This window comes from Plutella xylostella, chromosome 18 (genome assembly GCF_932276165.1).
Source record: "Plutella xylostella chromosome 18, ilPluXylo3.1, whole genome shotgun sequence".
NCBI classification, from domain to species: Eukaryota; Metazoa; Arthropoda; class Insecta; order Lepidoptera; family Plutellidae; genus Plutella; species Plutella xylostella.
In genome coordinates, this window is record NC_063998.1 from 236,465 (window position 1) to 257,062 (window position 20,598).

Below are 20,598 nucleotides of genomic sequence, written 5' to 3' on the forward strand. Positions count from 1 at the left end.
ATATGCCTATTGATATTGATATTTAAAGGCCATAACAATCAAGCCATGACCTACATTTGTGAAGTATACCTAGGTAAGTGAAGTTTAAACCACAACATTCCAAAAGCCAAAACCACTAACTAAAAGGGTACTTAACCCATTTTTCATGATGCATGGAGAAACTATCAATCAATCATCTCTTCTCAATAGGTGGCCACAGACATAATTAGGTAAGTACATACGCAGATTGCACATAACGATTAAGTATGAAAAATAAAAACAACTATACAACATAATCTTTATAATAATATAGGTATTTTCTTAAGTAAAGGAACAGAATTTAATCTTTAATCGATCTAAATTCATAGAAGTATCGAGTAGACAACATAGTTAAACGACCACTGACGACTTAGTATTGAGCCAAAATTCGAAAATAGAACTGCACAAATTCAAAAGGCACTACAGCGGTTTAAATTTGGAACAGTATTCAAATGGTGGTTGTTCAAACAGTGAATGCCGCGCGCTGCGATACAAAACTAAGCCACAACGAACTGCGACCGATAGAGACCGCAAACCAGTATCCATTATAATTGCAACCTAATTGATTCTGCATTAGGGTTGAGCACAGGTTAGACTTGTTTGGAGTTTTATATCAGTAAATAGGTAGGTACTTCAATTATATAATTATGTATCTAATTTGTAGTGGAAAGGAGAGCCGGATGTAGCTTTTTCTTCTTTTCGTGTCAGTGACAGCTAGACTAAGGTTCCCACGCAGTCAAAGGATTTGCAAGTGCGTTGCACAGCCTGGGTTATGGTGATGTGAAATTTCAACTAACACTTTCAAGTTTCAAGAATAGCAGGAGAAAATAAATGGGAGTATCTGACAGACTGCTCAACCGTAAATATTAAAAATATCATTGAAATTACTAAATAAGGGTCGGTTATTTATTTTCAGGGCAGAATATAGGTATTGTGAGGGGCTGGTAAATTAAACTCACATATAAATTCGTTTTAAGTGGACTGTATTCAAATAATTATTTAATTTGGCTAGGCTAAGTACATGAGAAGTTAATGCGACCGCGGTAATGAGGTAACTGAACTTAATCTATAGCTACTTACAGATACTAACATATATGCTATACATCTGTTTACTATAGCTAGCTATGTAGGTATAAATCTATATGTGCGTTTCGTACATAATTGCGCCCAACGGCAAAGATATATCCTAATGACTTTACATGAAAAAATTAACACCTATACCCATGTGATAGTGATAACAAACAATTTAGAAACTTTGATTGAACCAATGTATAACTATTTAAGCAACTACTTAATTTAAACACATGGAGTAAGACATTAACGACACCTTATCCTATAATAATAGTTAATAACTACAGTTAAGTAATGTTACATATCTATCTACGCAGATTACATTGACTAACATTGCTCACACAAAATTAGCAAGTACACACAGGTAGACATAATCATGCATTCATAAATTTTATTAAGACACATTAATAGTTATGTACTTATAACAGGTATATGTGTGAACTGACCAACCAGTTACACCAACTAATTTGTGACTGCAACCTATTTGTGCAAGTGAATAACTTAGATAATTAATTTAACTGTGTTTAAAGTAACTGTAACAGAATAACATGTATTAAACTTATATTTTTATTAATCACACTGCATTTTATTGACCTTTACCTAAACGAACTTACTTATGTTTACAAATACATTTATTTACTATGGCATATCATACCTTTACATGCATTTTGATAGATAGGTAACACATCATCAGTAAACATAAATGGGAAATATGTACAAGTATAATGAAATACAGCTATGTACCTAGGTACATTTTAACTTTACACCTGAACAGTAAAGACACAAATTTTAAGTTTAATAACAATTGTAAGTCTTAAGATAAACTACTGTAACCTATTTAGCCACATATTTATATTGCTTTAATACAAACTAAACAAATTTTACAATGTAAATTAGTTGAGTAAGGCGAGCCCAATGAGCACCACAATGGAACCACCACGTTCCAGGCTTATTTATCGATAGGTAGTACACATACTTTGGTAACACTTGTCCGTAACACAGTACCTTTTGTTGTTTTGACTGACAATGCCCTAACTTTGCCATCTGAACCTGGGAACGTTTCAACAACACGTGCCATTGGCCAACTCAAAGGAGGAATGTTATCACTCCTCAATAAAACTAATGTTCCTACTTCGATATTAGGAAGAGAATTCTGCCACTTAGGCCTATTTTGCAACTGTACTAAGTACTGCTTGGACCACAACTTCCAAAAACTTTGCACCATTTGGGTACACTGTCTCCAGAATGACAGCCGATTGGTAGGTATATAAGTAACATCTGGGTCTGGAATGAACGATAGGGGAGCACCCGTTAGAAAATGACCAGGTGTTAAGTACGACATGTCATTTGTATCAGCTGTTTGCAGGGCAGTTAATGGTCGTGAGTTTAAGACTCCTTCGACTTGAACAACGACAGAATTTAACTCTTCGTAGGTAAGTACCTGATTTCCACTCTCTTCAAGTGATACTTAGCACTCTTTATACCACTTTCCCAAAGACCACCAAATATTGGGCTATAACTAGGTATAAAACTAAATTGAATACCTATTTGGGAAGCATAATTAATTACACTGTTTTGGTGATCAACATTGTTATGTAATTTATATAATTCGCTGAGTTGAGTATTAGCTGACCTAAACGTAGCAGCATTGTCGCAGTAAATTACTGATGGTTTATTTCGCCTGGAAATAAATCTTTTCAGACATTGAAGGAAGCTTTCTGTAGTCATATTAGATACTAATTCTATATGTATCGCTTTCGTAGTGAAGCACACAAATAAGACAATGTAAGCCTTATAAATCAAAGGTTTCCTTACTCGATGTAATTTGACTGAAAATGGACCACCATAATCTATTCCTACTATTTCAAATACACGGTTTGGATTGACCCTGTCAGCCGGTAAAGAACCCATAAGCTGTTGTGACGTTTCAGCTTTCAGCCTAAAACATATAACACACTTGTGTATAACCTTTTTAACTTCCCGTAAGCCATTTGAAATATAGTATCTCTGACTCAAGCTTTCTAATAATAATTTTTGTCCAGCATGCATTAACCCTAGAGTGCTCGCGCTATGAGCATTTTGCCGCCCTCAGCAAATAATGTTTATTATTTTGTGAACTATACACTCCTCAAGGTCCAGCGTCCATGTAGCTGCCCTCTCGGTCTTCTCCTACATGTTACGTAAATTTGGAGAAATTCAGTGCACAGGTTACAGCAGGAAGAGAGAATTGAAGAGAGTGTGTCGCACGCGGCGGCAAAATGCTCACTGCGCGAGCACTCGCGTCAGTGAAATTAAAGTTATTTTTTTACAATTGTTATGAAATATTGTTAGTTTTTCAGTGTTTTTTGGTAATAATAATGTAAATTAGATTTAGGTATGTGTCTATTTCAGTTTACATTCGATTTACGATATAATTTTGTTAATTTACTAACAAGTTAATTTTACGAAGAATTTACCTGGAAAAATAGCTCTGCCTATAACTACACCACGTATAACAATGGAATCTTACATATGGACAGTACATAAGTGTTTTTTATTGGTCCGGTGGTACAAATCTCCCGTTTTGTACCACCGGACCAACAAAAAACACCCTAAAGAAGAGAGGGTACATGCCTGTAACTATGTCCATATAAGAAAAATAGCAGGTCAAAAAAGGGTGCAATACATGAAGAAAGTTAATGTGCAACGAACACTTTGTGTTCATGTTTCAGTACTGTGTTGCTAAAATAAATGCTGTAGATGACGATAACATCTAATTTTTTTAATAATTTTGAGATTTGTTGATTTTGTGTGGCTTAAGACAAATTTATACCTAAAAGATCAAAATTTTTCCCAAAGCATGAACGATAGCTCATATATTGAACAATTATAATATAAAAACTATAAATATTACTTTTTCTAATACCATATGATTCATTTTATTCAAATTATATGCATTTAAAAGTTTTCGTAATTATTAAGTGTCCAAAAAATACATTTTAATATGTGCGGCAAAATGCCGTCACGCGAGCACTCGCGTCACAAAAAATGGCGCGACTACTCTAGGGTTAATAGCTTGTGCTCATTTAATATTATTAATTGAGTAATGACAGACCCTTTTGGCAATATAATTGGATGTTTTTTAAAGAACGGAACATCGGCATGCTGAAGCCTTCCAGACACTCTTAATAGTCCAAAACTATCTACAAACGGATTCACCTGTCTTAAATTAGACTTAATTGGCTTGTCAGCACTTAGTGCACCTAACTCAGGAGCAAAATGCGTTTTTTGATCCTGCCTAATAATTACCTTTAGAGCAAAGTCTAGCTCTTTGCATGATATCTGTGACAGAAGCCTATCTTCTTTCTTTGTTCTACAGTTGTTATAGAATCTATAAATTAATGCTACTATTCTCGTTAGCGTATGAATACTCGAGTATTGAGATAACAAGTTAAACTCATCTTCCTGCACACACGCAGTATTGCAATTTTTTATCTCGGGCACCTCTGTAGGTATATCTATATCTTCACAAGTATGTAAGTAATTCGCACTTGTTAAGAATGATGGCCCGTGAAACCATAACTCATTATTTTGCAATAAATGAGGCTTCACACCCCTAGAAAGACAATCTGCAGGGTTATCAGAGGTGTTCACATACAACCACGAAATGCCTTTTGTTAATTCTTTTATAAATTTGACTCGGTTTGCTACATAAACAGTTAGTTTTATAGATTCTGTATCTAACCATGCTAGTACTATCTTAGAGTCAACATATAGATACACTCTTATGTTGAATTTTGACTTCAAACATTTAACAATCCTTTTAGTAAGTGTTGCAAGCAATAATGCACTGTTAAGCTCTAGCCTAGGAGTGCTCAATGGTTTGATGGGATTAATTCTCGATTTAGAGCATAAAAGATTAATCTTAACATTACCATGCTCGTCTATGGTACGTATATATAAACAACATCCATATGCCTTGTGTGATGCGTCAGCAAATCCAATCAACTCAATCAATTTGACATTATGTGTATTTATGTTTCTATGGATTACTATATTTGTCATATTTAAATTATGAACAAATTCCCTGAACTGTTGATTTAATTCAATTGAAAGTAAGCAATCCCAATTAATTTTTAACAAGAACGTTTGCTGCATTATAAGTTTTGCCATAACTATAATTGGTCCCACAAGACCAAGTGGGTCATACAACGTACTGAGAATGCTTAAGGCCTTTCTTTTAGTGTATGAATCTAATAATTCTTGTTGTTGACAGCTTATAGAAAGCGTATCAGTATTCACATTGTACTTAAGCCCCAATGTTTTAACAAATGCAGTCTCATTTTTTCCTAACTCCAATTCAGTAAGGTTAAGCTCGGCTTGTGGAATATTTTGTAATAATTCACTATTGTTGGAACACCACTTATGCAATTGGAACCCGCCCAAGGCAAGCAGCTCAATTAATTGTTCTTTGATTTTACCTAATTCTTCTAAGCTATTGCTAGAAGCTGTTATGTCATCAACAAATGTATTGTTAAGCAACATATCGGAACCTAAAGGATACTTATCCTTATATCTATGTGCTAATTCGTTTAGGCATCTCGTTGCTAAATAATTCGAACTTTTTAATCCATATGTAATTGTTAATAATTGAATACATTTAATTCTTTCTTGTGGGCTACTACGCCATAGTATGTTCTGAATTGAGCATTGTGATGGATCAAGTTTAATGTTTCTGAACATCTTTTTTATGTCAGTTACTAAGACAAATTTATGCAATCGAAATAATATTAATATATTAAACAAACTGTTTTGCACACAAGGTCCATTTAACATTAAGTCATTTAATGAAATGTTTCGATCGGTCTGCATTGAACCGTCGAAAACTACCCTTAACCGCGTAGTTTTACTACCTTCATTAATCACAGGGTGATGAGACAGAAAATATACAGGATCCTCTTCTAAATTGTAACTTTCAATATCAACATATTTCGCATGCCCAAGCGAAACATATTCATCAATAAATTGTTTATATTGCTGAAAAAGCAACGGATCCTTTAAAAACCTTTTTTCTAAGTTATAGAACCTCTGTAAGGCTCGAGATAAAGAATTACCCAGCCTGACTTCATTAAAATCTTGCTTTAAAGGTAGCTTTACCTGAAATTTACAGTCTTCTAGCTGGACTGACTCCTGAAACATTGTTTCTGCTAGTTCCTGCTCAGATGAAGCCTCCTTATAAATCTGCGGCACCTGCTCGCACCGCCACAGCTGTTTGAGTGAGCTATCAATAGATGTAAGAGTGTCATCGACCTCACGTGACCTAATTTCATTGTCAAGGTTACAAAAGTTGCTAACAGCTGTTATCTGTTGTGACGTGGTGGCCGGGCTTCGTTGTAACGGTAATTGTCCTGCCAAAACATAACCAAAACGCGTGTCATGTAAATATAACCCGCCAGGAATTATTGGCAATTGTTCACGCAAAAGAATTTTGAAAAATATATCACAACCCAATAAAATTGATATTGGTTCACTTTTATTGAAATCCCTGTCAGCTAACTTGATGTGAGTCGGTATGTTTAAGCTACCAATATCTACATCAAATTGTGGTAAATCGCAAGTTATTTTTGAAACAATGCAACATGTTAGCTTTAAGCTGTAATCATTATTTTCAGAATATATTGTAAACTTAGCCTTCTTTGCAGTTTTGTTTTTCCCTTGACATATGCCACTAATTATAGTTTGCTCATCTTTTAATTCACAACTAATTTGATCAGCTAAATCTGATGAAATGAATGATATTTGACTACCTGAGTCACATAAAGCCTTGGCATAAACCGTATTGCCAAGCTTATCTACTAAACCTACCTTAATAGTTGGTAGTAATATATTGCCATATTGGCCCATTGATACCGATACCTGCTTAGGTATTTCTGGTACATTATCTACGTGCAATAACGTATTATGACGCTCCTTACATATGCTACACTTGAATGCAAAGAAACACTTTCTATTGTTATGCTGATTTAAGCAAAGTGAACACAACTTATTATTTTGAATAAACAGCACACGTTCAGTTGGCAAAGCTAATTGAAACTTTTGACATTGATACAACTTGTGATATTTAGACTTACAGAAGTCGCAGCATCTTGTGCTGGAGCTGGTGGTACTCCCTGTGGTGGTCACGAGGCTCGCTCCGTGGCTCTTGTTCACTACTCGGGTAGGGTGAGCATGGCTATGGCCAGCCTCAGCCACGGTCTCAAGAATGGTTGCACGTTGCTCTAAAAAGTTTAGAAAATAATCTAGCTTAGGCAATGTATTTTGTTTAAGCTCTGAATGGAAAAACCTAAACGTGCCCTGATCAATTTTCCTTTGCAAAATGGAAATTATAATTAAGTCCCAGGATTGAACTGGTACATCAAGTGTTTGTAAGGCAGCTATGTGTTGTTTTGTTTGTGAAACAATGTTTCTTAGCATTGAGGCTGAGCACTTATTTATTTGCTGTATATCTAAAATTGATGAGATGTGAAAGTTAATGATTCTAAGCTTATTGTCGTACCTTTCAGCCAGCAAGGATAAAGCTAGTGAGTAATTAGCATCAGATAGGCTTAGGTGTTTCACCAGTTCAGCGGCATCTTGTTCGAGCAATGATTTTAAATAGAAAAATTTGTCGCATTGTGACAAACGCCCATCTTGATCAATTACACTTTTAAATAATGAGATAAAACTGTGATAATCACCCACCTGTCCGCTGAACCTCGGTATTTCTATCCTGGGCAACTTAGTCAGGTTGCTGCTGCTGGTAGATGGTTTACCAACCTCAGAATTTGTATCAGGAGTCAATTTTTCATTAATGGCAGCCATTATTGCAAAGTATTGATTTTCGATGCGCTCGAAATCCTCGCAATTTTGTGAATCTAGAACAGATATATCTATATTTAAATCACAATATTGTTGGAAGGTTTGGACCAACAATTCCTTTTTAACCTTCAATTGTTCAAGCGTACCTTTTTTAAACTCGGTTTCATTACTAATGAAATTATACAATCTTGTAATTGTGCCTTTTAACTGGCCTCTCGCAGCTATCAGCCTTTTTAAGTCTTGTTCCATTATGAACTTTTTACTAATAAAACTATTAAATAGTAATAATTGTAGTGATTAATCACGAATCACTTTACAAAAAAATACTTGTTGCGCCCACGACACAACGAGGTTACAAAATAAAATACAAATGGCGCAGATTCGGCAGCAGCTTATTCTAGTCTATGGTGCAGATGGCACCACTGAGCAATGGATGGCACACGAAACTTGCACGAAACTCGGAATAATAACTAGGTAGCCAGACGAAACTCGGAAACACGTATTGAAGTTGGTTCCGCTAGCCAATGAGAGACTACGATGCGGCGCGGCGAGTGTCCACGAAGCAACACGAAGTGCATGAACGAACGATTCCGAAGCCTCACGACCAGCAGGAGACGGAAACTGCGTCAACGCCAACCGCTATAATACGTATTTATGTGCAACGCCTTGTACTTTTGGTATTTTAATTTAATGATTATATAGATGAATATGCTACACTAGGTGCACTTCACAATGTCCACAATGCTAATTGAGCATGCGAAATCAAACACTACGCGCGATTGATTTATAATTCCGACCACAGTTCTTCGGTAGGTTATACTTAGGTAACCTATATAAACGTCCTTGTCGCACTTAATGTTCCAGCGAATAGCACCGGCAACACCAATGTCCCGGGACAGAGACTGTGAAGGTCCGTATAGATGAAGCACTGTATAGCAGTAGCACGCACCAACAGCCTGAGAGTTCTGCAGCACCTTATAGAAGTGGTAACAGTCCTCCTGACCAACGTCCACGAAGACAGCCGTTTTATAGAAACAGCACACGACGCGATGACACGACACACGCTTTGACGCAACTCGAAGAAGTCAACGGGTTAAAGCACACGTTAACTACGCGTTAACTTAAATGTCCCAATATGGCGGTTTAAATGTTGAGTTACACACACGACGGCACCACTTTTAAATGTCCTTAGCCAGCCCTTTATTAACGGCGAGAAATGACCATTATGTGAGGGGCTGGTAAATTAAACTCACATATAAATTCGTTTTAAGTGGACTGTATTCAAATAATTATTTAATTTGGCTAGGCTAAGTACATGAGAAGTTAATGCGACCGCGGTAATGAAGTAACTGAACTTAATCTATAGCTACTTACAGATACTAACATATATGCTATACATCTGTTTACTATAGCTAGCTATGTAGGTATAAATCTATATGTGCGTTTCGTACAGGTATTATTATACTTATGACCGTGACCTTTTTATATTGTGGGAATAAATCAATTTACTTATATATTTGATATTTAAAAATGATCGGAAGAAGTGGAAATTCATTCTTCGAGCCCTATGTCCCTGATGAGGGATAAGAGGATTTCATCATCATCACATTTAGAAAAACCTGTGAGTGGCAGCCCTGCGGGAGACGCATATTGCACACTGACCGGCCAAATGTGCTCGTCAATCATTTGATCCGATTAATTTTGAATCTAGTTCTGTTGTGATTAATTATTAGTTATGATGCCTGATAGATGGCGCTGGCGGTGCAGTCCGCGACGCACGTTGTGGAGGGAATATACAATTATAATTAGAGGCAAACATACATATTATACTATGCTATAGTTGACGTGCCTTCGCACAACTAAGACCAGTGTGGGACTCCAACGTGCTCAAGCGTCGCGTGAAAATCTCCCTTTTCAACTCCGTCGTCAAATCGGTTCTGCTGTTCGGTTGTGAAACGTGGAGAGTGACTAAGGGATTGATGAACAAACTACAAGTGTTCGTCAACAAATCCCTGAGGTCGATCCTCCGCATCTTCTGGCCGAACACAATCCGGAACGTTGACCTGTGGAACGTGTGTAAGCAGACCTCCATCGAACAAGAAATCGCATTGCGAAAATGGAGATGGATTGGCCACACAATCAGAAAAGGAGCCGAGAGCAAAGCGAGCATTGCCTTTGAATGGAATCCACCTGGCGGCCACCGCAGACGCGGTCGCCCCGTGCACACATGGCGGCGCACAGTGGACGGCGAGCTGCGAGCGCAAGGCCTGAGCTGGACGGAAGCCAGAGCGGCTGCTGAGGACAGAACGGCGTGGCGCACGCTTTTAAAGGCCCTCTGTACCACCGGGGTACCATAGGACAGCAACAAATAGTTGACGTACAATTTTACTGAAACTTTTCATAAATATCAAGGATCTTCCATGGGAATTTCTTCAAAAATCACACTTTGTAACAAAAGTACATAACTCTATTAAGGAGTACCATAGCATTTAGATACTTACCTACAATTTATCGTAAGGCCCTTTTTCACAATGTCTAGTTAGTGGCTGCTTTACTACTTGTCAGATAAAAGACATGCTGTCACCCTCTGCTATTATTTTTAGACAGTGACAGCATGTTTTTTATCCCACAGGTAGCCACTAACTAGACATTGTGAAACAGGGCCGTACTAAATCCAAATGACACAAAATATTGTTCCTTCATACGTAACGGTTCTAAACTGATGTAAGCAAGGTCATCAGAACATTACCGAAATCAACAATAAACGAAGGAACCCTTTCAACCCCATTTAATAGTCAGGGCTCGTCAACCATTCCGATCCAAGCACTTACAGCTTCAGCAACACATTGCAAACATATGGACCTTAATACTTATGTAGCAAGACTCAAGATGGAAGTAGATAAGTGTACGATACATGTCTCTGAGTCGGTAGTACACGTCGCCTGGTCCATCCCACAGACTTACACTTAGATTTGACCAGACACTGCAATTAAGTACATCCTACAATTGCTAGGTATGTTCTTTGCATGTACAAATTTGATAAATCAAATCTCATACAGTGTGCAGCCAAACGTGCTCAATGACGGTCGATGATAATAACACAAGCCATCGCCTCCCCATTGCTAGGGCCCGGGTCTCCTTCCGATGAAACAGTAAGTGTTTTGAGCCTAGTCCACCACGCTGCCCTAGTGCGGGTTGGTGGCCCCAACACGAGCTTGTGTTGAGAGAGTTGCCGGCTAAGTGGGCCACCCGAACGGTCCGGCGGCGTCTGACTATGCTTTACGACTGCTGCCGAAGCAACAATCGGGACCCACGGTTTAACGTGCCTTAAGCACGGAAGCGCCCAGAAAACAACCACGTGCCAAGCTGTTGCTTAACTTGGTACTGGTCAGAGGTATGTATACTCATAACTTAAAAGATGTTTTGAAATAATGATACGCTTTGTTTCTATACAAGTGGAGTGCGCAGTCTAGGCAAATGTAAGTCTGTGGCCCATACAATCAAGTCACAAAGCCGATAGCGGTGGATTAGACTGGGCCGCTCCTGAATTAATTTGAAACGTGTCAATGATTTACTGCGTGACGGTTATTTAGTGCTGCGCCTGTAATGACGGGCTTGAGCGGGTAGATTGTACTGGTCATCATCATCATCCGCCTATAGCAGTCCACTCAAAGCATGCCATTGGATGCGATCTAAAGATTTCTAAAGATTTGCGTGAAAATGAAGTTAAATGTTTCCTATACAATGGATATTGGTTTGAGCATTTTGTATTTTACGCGGGAATATCTGGTTTAAATTGGAAAACACGGATGTCTCCTCGACTAAATATTCTACTAACGTGTGTAAAGTAATTTGCTTAATATACATTACTAACTAAGCTAATTTAATGTGTCCACGGTCTAAAGGCTACTGAAATAGTAATGTACATAATTTGAGGTAGCATTCGAAATGCGCCAGTATTGAATGAATGTCGCTACTCGCTCCCTCATTGAGAGTGAATGGAATTGGAAACTAATGCCCGGTACTTAATAATCGTGGCCAATATTAGTACAGGTTGCAGTGCAGAGGACCTATAATACTTAGTCACCCGTTCAATTAAGTACTTCCCTCTAACAATATTTTAAATGTATGTATGAGTGATTCTGTAAGAAATTAATTGATTCTTCTGAAATGGGAGCTATGAGTATAAGTTTGACGAAAACTTTGATGATGACATCCATCGTAGCCTCATCGATCAACTAGCTAGTCTTTGAGATTGGTGACCCGCGTGTGTGAGTGTGCATGGTTAGTTAGTGATTTGTATAACATGCCACATTTTGATTGATACATGATATGCAGTGTCCGACTATGGAACTGATTAAAATCTATACTGGGACCAAACTCGTGCGTACTACATCCACGACACACTATCACGAGACATTTCTGTGTATGATACTGTCAAAAACTGTGAATTTATCAAAAGGGACTAATATACTTTCTAAAATAAAATATAATACTTAATCCTAACTAATATTATAAATGTGAAAGTAACTGTGTCTGTCTGTCTGTCTGTCTGTCTGTCTGTCTGTCTGTCTGTTACTCTTTCACGCCAAAACTACTGAACGGATTTGCATGAAATTTTGGTATTGGTAATTGGTATACATACGGTCTAGACCCTGGGAAAGGACATAGGCTACTTTTTATCCCGGGATTCCCACGGGAAAACTTTTTAAGGCGAAGCGAAGCGCGCGGGAACAGCTAGTAAATAATAAAGTAAAAAAGAAAAGAAGAAGTTCAGTTTTTGACGGCGTCGGAAAATGGTGTAAATGACTGTAATGATTGCGGAATAATAGAGGTAATATAATATAAAGTGCGGCGCATAATGCATGTAAATTTATATTAATTTGTGATTAGATTATAGTGTGGTCATTGACAATACGGATTAATGAACTAAACTAACGGTGCAGCGTAATTATAATAATATGAAAACGTTAAATTATGCACAGTGGATTTTTGGGGTGAGTTTAGTTATTATATTTAACTTTATATCATCTTATTTTATCATATTTCCTATGCACATCTGAGGAGACCATAACTGAACCGAGACTTACTGGTGTTCCTTCGAATAATTTGTACCATGTACCTACTTACCACAAAACTAAAGGCAAGAAAAAGCCATGATATCTGCAAGTAACGCTGACGTCACAAGAACCTTTCACGCTGAGAGCTTATAGACAAAAGTAATATCTCCAGAATAAGAGAGCGTAGTGGTTCCTTGAGCTGGCATGGCGTGCCTTTGTCGTGTGGCGCCGAGATGAGGTATGGAGCCTCCGCGGGCTCGCTTCATACACTCGCGACTAGAGAAAATAATAAATATCAGCCAATAATCATCCACGGCCGGACATAGGCCTCTCCCAAGGAGCGCCACAACACTCGGTCCTCGGTCTTCCTCATCCAGCCACTACCGGCTACCCGCAGGTCGTCCAGCGGGCAGGAGGGCGTCCTACGCTGCGTTTGCCTGGTCGTGGTCTCCACTCAAGAACTCCTCTATCCCAACGGTTATCGGTTCTTCGGCAGATATGATCGGCCACTGTTTTCCTGTTTTTGTGTACAAATTAAGAAAATCTCTCGGTCTTAACTTTCTATTAACGTTTCATGCGACTGATGCAAACTTGTCAGAGTAAAATTTTTTTTTAATGATTTGTGAAAAGTGACCTCTTGATTTAATCATCAGAATAATATAAATCGTACACTCGTATGACCAATTTTTTTAAATTAAGATAAATAAGGTCGAAAGTGTCTGAAAGCGGCCCACTCAGGCGGCGTATTGTCATTTCTCGTCACATACTTCTTCAGAGGCGGCTGAGACGTGGGTTGTTAATGAATTACACTTGTACCTCTCTGCACACTCACTAAACCGCAACCCGAATACAAAAAAAAATATGCTTACAAAAAAATTTGAAAAGTAAAAGTGTTATTTGCAACAACATAATTATTATCACATAACTATACATAAATAGGTAGGTATGAAAAGTGTAACATAAGGATGTAACTGGGTAAGTTTTAGTCCAATGCCTCGATACGGGAGTTAGGTATTTTAATAGAAAAGATGAAAAATATTGTAGTTTTGTCTTTGATGACGACAGTCATCGATGCTTGCATGTTGCAAGTATTGTTTTATATCTGGACTTCCTCAAGATCTTTGAATTACGGGATCAATTATTACATTCTGAATACCTTATACTAGTATACGAATTATTTCTATTCATAATACTGTAACTATTATGAGCGATACAGTAGGACCGATGTGTAAGTTCCGGGTAAATAAAGCGTAGCGGCGCCGCCTCAAAGACTTCCATAGTCTAATTGAAATTGCTTCAGACTGTAGCTGGCCCATTCCTGTGCGGACCCCGACATCTGAATACCAAGGAAATGTATGTGATGCGATTCAATATAAGTTAAAAGGTATATTACATGTCCAGCTATTCCAAATGATTAAAAGTGTGCTTTAAATTGTATAATTTCCACTGAATCTTTTAAATGTAATATCCAATTTACGCTGCAGAAAAATAATACGCTATTTCATTATGTAATCTTTATGTATTATTGAAGTGGTTTATAAATGTATTTTATTGTCTTTCAGGTATGTCAGTCGCTGACCAGCAAACGTACGACACCGTCATTGACATCAGAAAACCGTAAGTTAACTGGATTAAGTTTAGTGAGCGACTAGTATGTTACACTTTAACTTTTATAGTTTACGACAAACCTCAGACATGTACGTAGACGTACTGCTGCAGTGAAGAACCAATGTTGGTACAGTAGGGTCGACGTGGCGATGCCAGACCGTCCCGGCCTCAAGGCGGAGGCGGATTGTTGCTAATTTAATTATTGTTTGTGATTCCGAGCGGCAGCATTAATTTATTTGGCCGCATGTACCTCCTGTTGGCTTCACAATCCGCGCTTATTTCCGCATGTTCTATACGATTTATGTGCGGCTGTTCGCTGTACAAGTTGCTGCTTGAAATTGTTGCCTATTTATTTATTTATTGAAAAGGATAAACAGAAATTGGATTTCGTAGTTGGAACGTAATTAATTACTAAACAGGTGTGTGTTTGTATACAGTTTCGTATTTAATTAATAGTAATTCACTGTATTTCAGCAACAATTATTAATGAGGGATTAAAATAATATCTGAAATAATTAATAATATCTCATGATTAAAGTGAAACTACGCAAGCTAAAATGGCGGATTATTCACTGACATCCTGAAAAAATTACAAACTAATTGAACCGGCTACCAGTATGGATACATATCGTATAAACGAAACACACAATTACAGTTGCCTTTGAGAAGTCCACTGATAAAACCCCCCTCTCTACACAAAGGTCTTGAAGCCCCACAACAACAGCGAGCGGCTCGGCACTCGGCAGTGCGGCCGCGGCATTCCGCAGCGAGCTAATTGAAATAGTTGCACTTTCAGTAGCAGTAGGTACTGTCCGCGCCAGACAGTGGTGGCTGCTCTCTTGTATGCCAGCCTTGCAAGGATTAAGGAACGTGTGTAAGAGTTTGATAGTAATAATGTATATGTAAACTATGTTTATATCTGCAGCAAAATAAGTTCATCCTGAGAGTCGCACTTGAAAGAAGCTGAAAATATTATACAATAGCTTATATTTTATGAAATTTAACAATGAATATCTTGAAGGATATCATATATGTAATCGTGTGTACTTACGCAATTACATACTGACTGAAATTGTAACACAGTTCGGGCAGTGAAAAATAAATGTGATATATAATTTGTATGACGTTTAAGATATTGATAGTGGAACTTGTGTAAAGCTACATAGGTAGCAATTCTTCGGCGCCATTCATTTTTGCGTTTATTAATAAAATTATCAATTAATCACTGATGAAACCGTTGAGCATTACTCCCAAGTCATCGTTGTTCTAAGGCTCAAACAATGCAGAAAAGTAATACGAGCGCAATCATAATCTTCACCACACCAGGGGCTCCAAGTTGAGTCGAGAGACGCAGGCACATGTCAGCGTTTGTTCAGTCGCTCATTTCGCTAATACTTTCAAAAGCTTTTTCAAAAACTTCTAAGCAGCTTTCCGAACAACTTTATTGTCGAAGACTGGGATTTTAGGACTTGGCACTGGCTTAAATAGAAAAGTCCTGACGAAATAAGATAGGGAAATAACTTTATATTGCCGTTTTCAATTGGGATTTTTGACAACAGCTGGAGAGCTTTTCAATCTCTTCGATAGGATGCAACTGTTAAAACAATTGAATTAAGTTTATCTTTACCTATTGAACGGTAACTTTTTAAAACCATTTATTACTTTCGATCAAAAAATGCGATGGAGTTGTATTAGTTCTTATATTGTTAAGATTGATTGTCCTAATGTTTAGAATTTGAGCAAAGTACACAACTTTTAATGTAAACAAAACATATTGCCTTATTTTATTACATTGTTAAAATACCTAATAATTATATTTTTTTTGTAAAAATAATCTTCTGGTAAGATTAAAAAGGCTTTCGCTTTTACGGCAGATTAAACACTTTTTTATATTAAAAAAGGTGAAAACTTTATCTACCGGTTTACTTTTAAGTATCTTATCTGGGTCAAGCGAACATAAAATATTTGTAAAAGATATTATGCTGTAAAATTACTTTATGAAAACATCAGGATATGAAATTCACTTCTTGTTATCCGATCGATAGTTTCTCAGAGCTTTATGTGTTTTAGAAAAGTAATAATGTACAATCAGGTGGACTAAAAGCATTTTCTAAGAGCTTAGAGCATTTTCTACCAGTCAACAGATATTTACAATCAAAGAGGGGTCCAGTGTACAAAAAAAATCTAAAGGAATATAATTCTTTTAAAAAATTTATATTTATATTGTATATGTGTCGCAGCCGGATCGTATAATCCGCCGTATTACATTATGGCTAGCCGCATTACAAGACAGGGCCTCTTTGTAATGCGGCGGATCAACGTTTAGCCGTATTGAATATGGCTGAATGAAAATGGGCCGGATTGTATTCGACATCATACGTCATTCAATATGGCTGGCCGTTATGTAATACGGCGAGAGATTAGCCACCGCATCAAAAGATTTTAGTTTCGTTTTTTTAACACTCGTGACGCTGCTTGACATAACAACAATAATGGCGTTGGATACAGATATTTGATGATGATTAAAACAAAGAAATCGTGTTAAATATGTTAGTAAACAGTGACTTCAAGAAGAATTTTCATGTGAAATTAAATAATATCTATTCCGATCAATGCGGAACAGTGAAAAACGTACAAAAGTTATAACGCACATCAAACAGCTAAAGTGACCATGGATTCTGGTGGTCGGCGGATTGCCACACAGTATTACTGGGTCAAAAAATATAATTGTGGCCGGCAAAGATTATTTGATCTTGAAGAGACTGCGACTAGGCAAACGTAGTGTGAGGCGCCCTCCGGCTAGATGAAATGACGACTTACGAAAGGTGGTTGGTTATGATTGGATGTGGAAAGCTATAGATCGCATCCAGTGATGTGCTTTGGGAGAGGCCTACGTCCAGAAGTGATAATGATGATGATGAAGAATAATAATTTCGAAGATCCTACAATCCGAGTAGTGCCCATGCACAGTATTTTGATACTTTAACGGAAGTCCATATGATAGCATATTTACACTATTATGATTACAAAATGTTTGTCAAACCACCGAAACCTCAAAATTCCTTCAGCAGTAATTTCATGGACATGATCACCCTACCATTTAGTAGTAGTACGATGCGGCTAAACGTGGGCCGCCGTAATGAAGAACGTATCGAAATGACAATCCGGCTAAACGTTGATACGCCGTATTACAAAGCGGCCCTGTTTTGTAATGCGGCCAGCCGTAATGTAATACGGCGGATTATACGATCCGGCTGCGACATATGTACTTATTATTAGGTACTTAACAAAATAAAATTACACGTATACTATACACATATCATATATTACACATATCTCTCGTACGCTATGTCTATACATGTCTATACATAGCGTACGAGGTAAATAATTTGTACTTCACTTACGACTCAAAATCAGATGATCATAGCCATATTGTTAACAAAAATTAGTCTCTACAGCTAGTAACTGAAAAGCTGTCCCTTCAGGTAGGTACCTATTCTCAGCACAAAAGCTCGTCAAAGTCTTACATATGACTGGATTATACTTGCAATTGGTATTTGCTTATTCGCAAAACAGTTACTGCTATATCCAAAGTGATCACGATTTGTAGTTGGAGGGCGAGTATTTAGGGGCGGTTTGTGTTAACCTCCTGTGTAGCAACTATCTTGAGCTATTCAATCGTGTCTAATTGGAGAAGTTTGCACGTTGCATGTCCCAATGACTGATAACAACAGCTACACGCAGAACCTACAGCGCCAACTTGGTGTATCGGGTTGTAAAACAAACTTTACCGCGACCTTTAGGCCATCCTTGAGTTGAAAATAGGCAAGCTAAAGATGTACGTGTATGATGTTTTGTTTTGATTCAGAATGATGTACTTAGCTATAGAGAGGCTGCGTTCCTAGTCTGAAAACTGCTCAGTCGTGTTTTCGCAATAAAGCGCCATTTACACGACGCAAGTTTCTTCCCTGTTAAAACATTGTTTAGTTTAGACCATACAAGTAATGAATTGCTTCAATTTAATTTTATGCAACAGGCAAGAAACATGCGTTGTGTAAATGGCGCTTAAGGCTTTCTAGTACCTACATTGCTCCTAGTCTGCAACTTTAATTCAAGTGCTGTTCAATAAAGCATATTCCCTTCTATTCTATTCTTTAAAGCCCTGATAAAATTTAAAAAAAAAACCTTATCTTTTCTTCTAAGAAGCCAACCATGTAGACGTGAGCTCAGCTGATCAGCGAATCAGTGATGCAGCTCATTCGGTCCTCATTACCATAACTCGCGTTGCCTCCACTCTGATAAGCAAGCGGAGCGCAGCTCTGTTGTGGCGTCCTGACTTGAAGAGACTAGCTAATTGTTTATCAAGGAGGCATGAGTGTAGAAGATCTCTTTTGAATTTAATAGTTTGATTTCAGAGTACGTAGGTAATCTTCGTCCTATAACCGAACCGACCTATAGTCGATATTCTATGAATAAAACTATATATCGGTGACTGGGTAATACTGAACAATCGCGACAGGAAAAGTGATTCTGAATAAACCCTAGAGTCACCCGCTTTCGGCTTATTATACCACTTTTACACACCCTGTAGGTATATAGAGTTTTGTCCTCATAAGCAAAATGTAAACTTTGTATGTATTATACCTACTCATGGGATATATTGTCATTAAGTTAAACGGTACAGAGGCTCTGGGCTAGAGTCAGCCGAATCTCGGCGCTGTATCAGTTGCTTACTCAATCGGGTGCTCAAATTGAAACGCCGAACGAAAATACAGTTCGGTGCACCGACAATTTACAATTCACTTGCACCGCCCTGTTGTTTCTGGGAGCGTGCAGTGCTGGCCAGATTATTAGGGACTTTTCTTAGTTCTTTAGTAAAAAATCTAGTAAGTAGATTAAGTTGGACCATCATAAATCATGCCAACAAAATGGTTAGTTATGTTTTTATTCAGTTTCAAATCCCAGAAAAAGCCATGACTGTGGGTCATGGCATTCACCTGATCTGGCATGGGTGCCATTCTAGGTATATAAATTTAAATTCATATTTCTTTTTTTGCTGATATTCATTATTCTGAGATTATTTATCATTAAGCCAATACACTGTTTTGCTACTTATCATTGGAAGTTTCAAAAACAATGTATCTATGACAGATTTATCTCAGGCATACATAATAGGTACATCGAGTTACAGACACCAAAAGCAAAATAAGCAAGCATTTTCAGGTGAAAAACCTTATATTTTCCCTGAAAACCGCTATAAAGTAGCATTACATTTGTAATTTCAAGAAATTATTATTATCTAGTACTACCCTGTTTCCTTTCATCAATACTTTTACTTACTCCCACCACCTGGGTACAACATCCCCAATGATTTGTCTTGCAGTGTATTCCTATGAATTGTATTTGAGAGTTAGGGTGCATTTTCATGGCACCGCCACCCAAATGATGTAAGGGAGGAAATGCACGGCCATTGGAAATTTGCTCTCGCGCTTAGCTCTATTTAGTCCCGCTTTATACCGACTAATGAATGCCAACCCAGTTATTGGTCGCGTCCAGTTGATGGCGGATTCATTGATTCTACTTTGGAATCGGCAAATCTCTGACGTATTGAGTTTGAATGTGACGTAACGTTATTGTTTGATAATTTAATAACGAGGTCGGAAACAGTATTTCTGTGTGAGGCATTTTGTGAGCTTTGTATCTAGTACGTAATGTAATTTGTACCTAGTGATTTGGTGATTTTTTTATTGAACTTTGCACGAAATAATTCACTTTCTGCTACCGTGATTCTATCTTTCTTTAGCAATCAATAATAATATATTTAAACAATGCATTGCAAGAAAAAGGTCATGTGATATTACACCAATCATACACCATTGTGCTTCACCATAAAACCTAGACAGTGATCAACAGATATGATGTTTAGCGCTGTCAAAGGCCTAATAAATCTGTCAATTACTATTGTGCACCCTTTAAACTTTGTTTTGAGGTAGATAATAGAGTT

At 37.5% G+C, this 20,598-nt stretch overlaps 2 protein-coding genes across 3 annotated transcripts; both read right to left on the minus strand.

Annotated features, from left to right (window-relative positions):
• Nucleotides 1-2,094: 2,094 nt before the first annotated feature.
• LOC125489874 lies at nucleotides 2,095-7,011 on the minus strand. Its single transcript, XM_048627317.1, has 2 exons — nucleotides 5,703-7,011; nucleotides 2,095-2,260 (listed from the first exon to the last, which is right to left on the minus strand). Coding segments are annotated over exons 1-2 (1,272 nt in total). The 5' UTR covers nucleotides 6,973-7,011; the 3' UTR covers nucleotides 2,095-2,258.
• A 13-nt stretch (nucleotides 7,012-7,024) lies between these two features.
• Nucleotides 7,025-9,372, minus strand: LOC105389948. Of its 2 annotated transcripts, none has more exons than XM_048627318.1 (3): nucleotides 8,073-9,372; nucleotides 7,810-7,982; nucleotides 7,025-7,346 (listed from the first exon to the last, which is right to left on the minus strand). In XM_048627318.1, exons 1-3 carry the CDS (start codon nucleotides 8,173-8,175, stop codon nucleotides 7,278-7,280), a joined length of 345 nt encoding a protein of 114 aa, XP_048483275.1. In that variant the 5' UTR covers nucleotides 8,176-9,372; the 3' UTR covers nucleotides 7,025-7,277. The 2 variants fall into 2 exon arrangements, with proteins under 2 accessions (XP_048483275.1, XP_037972277.2); XM_038116349.2 differs by having other exon boundaries at nucleotides 7,810-7,997.
• Nucleotides 9,373-20,598: the final 11,226 nt, after the last annotated feature.